The sequence below is a fragment of the Anneissia japonica genome, unplaced genomic scaffold (assembly GCF_011630105.1).
Source record: "Anneissia japonica isolate Jap-2015-1 unplaced genomic scaffold, ASM1163010v1 scaffold1272_len640109_cov177, whole genome shotgun sequence".
NCBI lineage: Eukaryota > Metazoa > Echinodermata > Crinoidea > Comatulida > Comatulidae > Anneissia > Anneissia japonica.
Genome location: NW_022700814.1, coordinates 464,812 through 471,686, shown reverse-complemented (window position 1 = coordinate 471,686; position 6,875 = coordinate 464,812). Strand labels below are relative to the sequence as shown.

At 33.3% G+C, this 6,875-nt stretch overlaps 1 protein-coding gene across 1 annotated transcript in view; it reads left to right on the top strand.

The window, feature by feature from the left end:
• The first annotated feature begins 4,749 nt into the window (after positions 1 to 4,749).
• Positions 4,750 to 6,875, top strand: part of LOC117103421 — a 6,393-nt gene continuing 4,267 nt past the window's right edge. Inside the window, exons 1-3 of the mRNA XM_033243960.1 lie at positions 4,750 to 4,855; positions 5,499 to 5,726; positions 6,698 to 6,859. Coding sequence (XP_033099851.1) covers positions 4,792 to 4,855; positions 5,499 to 5,726; positions 6,698 to 6,859 — 454 coding nt within the window. The 5' untranslated portion in view covers positions 4,750 to 4,791. The remainder of the gene's footprint in view (positions 4,856 to 5,498; positions 5,727 to 6,697; positions 6,860 to 6,875) is intronic.

Sequence of the window (6,875 nt, the reverse complement as noted above, 5' to 3'; positions counted from 1 at the left end):
TTTATATACAGTGTTAGCCTTAAATGTATGCCAATAAAATTGCTGCTCAGACTTTGATATGTGTTTTTGTTATTTCATCTGTTCTTTATGGGTTGACTACCAACGTGTTAGATTTCAAGATTTTATTATTACCTTCTAATCTTGGAGTTGGAGTAGAGAGTCCAAATTATGTGACAGCTAGATTTATTTCTCATGACTAAAAATAACTGCACTCCATGGACTTCGAAAGTCACTGAAGACTAACAAGTTACCAGTTAGAACATGTTAGTTAATTGTCAGAAGTGCACGTATGACCTGCATTCAAATAATTTAGAAATGCTGGTGCTAAGGCTTTTTTAATTGTGGAGAAAGAAAAAAAAGCTAGATTCCAAAAGGCATTGAGATGGTAATTGTAAAGCATTAAAAATTATTGTAAAATCTATAACATAATGACGTAAATATATAACAGTTTTTTGTTTTTTTGGTTTTTTTAATGACGTAACATATTGTGCACGCGAAGGTTTTCAGTTTGAGAATGCATGACGCATGCTTACGAATGTGATGCCGTATGAATCGTATTTGACTGGTCGTTCTTGGTTAAACCACACCCACCTGCGCAGTGGTAAAATTCTCTTGACTCCATAATGGTAAATATTATACATGTAATTATTTTCTGAAATTTAATCTAAATTATATTACCTCAAATGTTGTTGCTAAACTGACAAATCGGCCTTGTTTGTTTTGGTCACGTAGGCCTAGATAACTTATTGCAAATTAACGCTGATTAAACCCTGTGGTGTTGTTTAAGTTGCTGTCTTCTCAGGCGCGGATCCAGGATTTTCCCTGACCTTCGCACAGATGGGGGTAGTCCTTGCAGTGGTGGATCCAGCAATTCGAAATAAAAGGTACCCAGAGAGGGACCTTTACAAATAGACACCTCAGCCATACCATATTTGGGGCTTAGGTAAGAAATATTAGATTACGTCGCCTCTAGATGGCCGATAATGGCACTCTCAGGATTGGAATATAATTTTCAGTTTTTTCTCCATTCTTGAAAAAAATAATTTTGCCTTAACTGTATGGAAAAAAATGTGTCCGGGCCGGCTGGGTACGTGTTTCCCTTGAATCCGTCACTGCATGGGGGAATCCTCTAACACTCAGTTGACCTTGGGTTTTAGTAAAACCAATATTGCTTATTATGGAATTTCTATAAAAAGATAAACGAATATATTGTATAAGATTACTCAGACACGCCTTGAATATCATCATATTACAAATAAAGACCTGAATGGAGATATTTCCCCTGTATCAAGAACTTTGAGGGCACGAAGGTTAGCATTTGCTGGACATTGATACAGAATTAATGAAGTTATTTCAAGGGTTCTCTTTTGGGAACCAGCCAATGGGAAATGGAAGCAAGGAAGGCCCTATCTACATACATCGAGCAATTAGAAAAGGATCTAAACACACAGCGGCAGTAGGCCTACATTCCACAACTTATATGGAAAACATTTTTTTTGTGGAGAACAGTCATAACAAAAATTATAACTTTGCTCACCATTAACCGGGATGTGCCCAATAAAGAAAATATTAAAGTACGAGTACCTATTTAATTAATTCCGTTTTGTTTTACTCAATTCGTCAAAAATAAAAAGATTTAGAAGGTAATTTAATTTCCATTTCCGGGGAAATCTAGAGGTATAAAATACTGAAATTTTTGCGTCACCGCCAACCACGGTGTGGACTCTCATTTCGCAGTACCCTCCTTTTCATAATTCCTTGATAGGCCTACGTCACTGTTGCTGGGAACAATTTAAGTCAAATATATTTTCATTCGTTTTGTTGTTCATGTGAATGTCTAATACAGTACGTTGCTCTATAACAACAATGCTAAAAAAAGTGTCAATGCCAACATAGACACATATGTACGACTGAACTGAGCGGACTCCCCGTAGTAGGCCTAGTGGTTACGTAACTTTCGTTATGCATGCACTGTTTATTTCATGCGCTAGATAGTGAAAAACCATATATGTAATCAGAATGTATCTCTCTGGTAGGGCCTCGTGTAAGATATAAGCTAGTGTGGATTTAAGCAATGTCCCCTAATGGTAATGTTCAAAATAAGTGTCAAGGAAAGTAAGTACGATTGCTGGAAAAATGGTCAATATTTTTTTTTTCACCATGACCTTCGTCTGGGCGAAGGTCTGGATCCGCGCCTGCTTCTAAACCAACGAATCAAAATCATACTCAACGAAAAGTCGATTATGTCCAATGCTACGTCGAACCATTTTTGGTACACGAACAAACTAGTACAGTTGAATGTTAGAGCTCTTGCTCATTCAGTCAATAAACCTGTACCCTAATAATAATTTGCCCATGTTATTAGGTAGATATAGGCTAATTATTATGTAAAAATCCTTGCCGAGCCACTATAGAATCTGGAGCTTATTCCCATTTTTTAAATAGCATGAAGCGGAACATGAGTGTGATAATCTCCCTAGGTGGGACGTGGCAAAGGTTCCAACCCTCCGATTCGATCGGAAGTCTCCCGAAACTCTACTCCCAGACCGAAGCAATGTATATAAAGTCACGGGCCTTGCTTAAGGACACGTAAGGCGATTGCACAGCAAAGGATTGAAACCCCGACCTCAAGTTGGGGAAAAAACCAATTTTCCATTCTACCGCCTCCACAGGTATAGTTATAGTCAATATGTAATAGGATAGTCAAGATAAAAAATAAAACGCAATTCCTAATTAGCTTTTGTATGAGTAGCCTTACAAATAAAATTTACAATAAGGAGACGTGATCTATTCAATTTATGCTAGTAATCATCATCTTTATAGCAATATCTTGGCTCGTAAAAGATACCTAATACCAAAAAAAAAAAAAAAAAGGAAGCAACGATAATATAGCTAAAGAGGAATTAGCCATGAACCATATTCCAAACGGACGTTTTGGAAAGGTGTATTGTATGTGAAGCCTGCTTTCCTAAAAAACCTACGCTGTCGCTACAGTTTTTTCTTTAACCTTGGTTTCTTTCGCTACACTGTCGCTATCAGTGTTTTCAGTGCAATCGTTGTAGGCTACTGCGTGGTAGTCCTCGACGCAATAGGAAAGGCTCCGATTCGACCAACAATACATTATAGATTCCCATTCCTCAGCTGATTCGGAGTCACACAACATATTAGGCGAATCTGCGTATAGTTCACTGAATTAAGGTGTAGTGATTATTCGAAACAAAAATCTAGGCTCGGAAAAGGATAACTTAAACTATATGTAAGCAGCAGAATAATAATAATAATAATAATAATAATAATAATAATAATAATAATAATAATAATAATAATAATAATAATAATAATAATAATAATAATAATAATAATAATAATAATAATAATAAAAAAACCTCCATGCATTTAGTTTAACTTTTATCATTAAATGTCGGATAAAAATGATATAATAGGCCTATAATGATATTATTATATTAACAATATTTATAATATAATAACAATAATGATGATGGACATGGTGACAATAATAATAATAATAATAATAATAATAATAATAATAATAATAATAATAATAATAATAATAATATAATATCAATAATATAATAACTGACCACAACTACCACCCTCTGCCTCTGTAAATGAAACGTGTTATCAATTTTTATTTATATTTTCTACTATATATATGCATATATATAATATATATATAATTATATATATATATATATTATATATATATTATATTAATATTATATATGTTTTTCGTTTATATATGTATATATATAATATTGGTATTTCAATATCTAATCTAAAATCAAAGATGCATATTATGCAGAATCTATTTTTGTACCGGTACTTTTTATTAGTACAGTAATCTTATATTTGATTTTAATTAAATTGGAATAATATTAATAAATAGGCCTAGGTCAATATGCTTGAAATTTAATTATTATTATTATTATTATTATATTGGTAAATTAAAAATCTATATTAGTATTTCTATTTATAAAGTAGCGTGTATACTGTATATTGTAAATTAAAATTTATAGTGTACAGTATCCATTCTTTGATAGGCATTCGGTATAATTATTTTTGATTAGTAACAGCAAAACATCAGCAAGAGGAACAAAAACATCATCAACAACACAGTGGCGGAACCAGGAATTCAAAATAGGGGGACCCAGGGAGGGACTTACACAGATGGGAGGTTAGACCACCTCAGTCCCACCATGGTTAGGGTTAAGGCAAGAAATTTATGATTATAGCACCTCTGCAGACATAGAATGAGAATTTTTATCTTTTTATTTTCTCCATTTCCTTAATTTTTGACAAAGTTAGGGAGGGGAGCGGGACGGTTGAGTCCACTTGAATCCACTGTAACAATAGTAAACATTATATCCACGGGACGCCATTGTATTAAAACATAAAAACCGATAACAAGATATTCAGTAATCAAATTTTCTTTTAAGAAATAAAAAAAAAGGAAAAAAAAGGTCAAATTAAGTGTCGTAATATTGTATGTAAACCAAAATCGATATTTATTATTTGCATGGCATTTCCTTATAAGCAAATTGTAATATACTAAAGATAAATGGCTGTAACCTCACAATTAGGAATTCATGTTATTCTGTTGTTAAAGAAAATTAAAACCGTATATAGTCCAATACTTTAGTAGACATTCACACATCAATCTTAACCTTGGTGGCAAACACAATAATACACTGACTTAAGTGTTTGAAGTGGGGACCTATATGCTCCTCGTATATCGACATTAGCCAGCATTTAGTACGTTTATATTTTGTAATGTTGCTAATCCATGCTCGTTCGTGGTGTTTTCTGTTGCTGTTGTTTAGAAGTGGAATCTCACGTAAGTTTCTTTGATCTTTTAAAACGTTTCAATTGAAATTTTAGACAGATTACACCTGCGTATGATTCTGGTTTATAATCATCACGACGTCAACTTACTTTTTATATTTCAATTTATATTAAATTACAAAGCAAACTTAAAGGTAAATACAAAGTAAAACGCAATAAGCTGTTTAAAAGACAAATTATTAGCTTACCACTGGCCATCGAAGTTGGATACATATTGGAAAGTTTGTATTGCAAATTAATAGTTAGTAGTTAATAAGTAGTGTACGAGAATGGGTGCCGTATTAACGCATTAACAGAGAGTTTTAATATGCTGCCTCCGATCGCATTTGAATTCTATGCAGGGTCCCGGTAACCTTGGTGAAAACGTCTGCATAGACAACAGAAAGCTAAACTTACACTTTATATACATTGTTGTTAATTATGGTGTACGGTTAATCATTTAAGAAATAATTTTGTTTTATCTGTGTCATTGTGAATTAACTTATTTGATGATCTATTAATGGTATTATTATAACATTTTTAACGTTTTCCACTTTGAAACACGGTATATATTTAAGGCTAAACTTCTTTCAATAATACATCACGATGGATGGGAATCACAAATGATATACATTTTCCTTTATGAACATTCGTAGAATACATGATCATAGCGTCAAAATTGGGCTTGCGTCAAGTAATGTATGCATATACTGTATCGGATGACATACAAGACCAATCGCTCGAGTTCACCACAATACCGTTTACGATAACTGCAGACGCGTTATCGTACAATCCCGTCGACGAAATGGTTTATTGGGCGGACGCTTTGAGCATCAGGAGGGTGGCGTTAGACGGGACAAATGACGAAACACTGATTAGCAAAGGTGAGTTGACATGTTCTTTCTATTGATAATACTCTAATAATTTGATACATGACTTACATTAAGAAAAATACAAGCTATATATTAAAATACGATAAACAAACATATATTGTATGTGATGATACATAAGTTTTTGTGGTTTATTTTGTAAGCCTATAATATGATCATTTAAGTGTGTACATGAATAAACGTTATTATGGTTTTTTTTTTCTATTTACTGGAAATTTGAATTGTTTTTACGTTAGCTTAAGTATTTTTTAAACTTTTCTGTATTGTTTTTGGACGCACCTTCTACTGAGAAGTGTGCCACTGATGGAAATGTGTAGTTCCTAATAAATTATTACTATTGATGGTTAATAGTAGAGTCAATGGTTGTGCACTTGTATGCAAGGGCGTCGATCCGTGGTTGAAAGTGTAGGGACGGGGGACGAATTGCAATACAAGGAAGGTGGTTTACTTACTGTAATTTATCATTATCATGACGTCATGGCGAGATTGCGTCAACGTAGCATCGGAGTATAGTTGTTGTGGTATCACTACTTAAATAAAAGCCAAAATAGATAGTCCTATTCGTGTGTCAAATGCTATAACTACAATTATTGTTTAATAACGGCTATATAAAATTCAATTGACTATTAAATGCTAGTATATACAGGTTTTTTTAATATACAAAAGGAATAAGTGTGAAGTAGAAATTGTGCGCTTTTAAATTTGTAAAAATGTTGGCCTAATAGGTTTATAGGCTTCCAATTTTAACAACGTACAGTACATTGAACTTGAAAATTTGGATATTTTGAAATGAAACAAAGGCAGTTAATTAGGTGACGTTGTATGTCTTGATGTTTTTAAGATTTATACTCACAATAGAATCTTACTTCTCCATTAGGGCCTACAGTAATGGGGATATTGAAAATTGAGTTTTATATTGTGTTAGTGTACTCCTTTTAGTTATATTGCATTTTATTGTATCTTAGGAACACGCGCACTGACATTAGACGTGGAACGCCAGTCAATGTATTTTTACGATGCACTCACCTGGTATATGAAATCTTGTGACGTCACTGGGGCAAATTGCCAAAACCTGTTTATGTTGGCCGGCGGCGTCCCTATCATTTCCATGAAATTTGATGAAAGCAGTGGGTGAGTTACGAT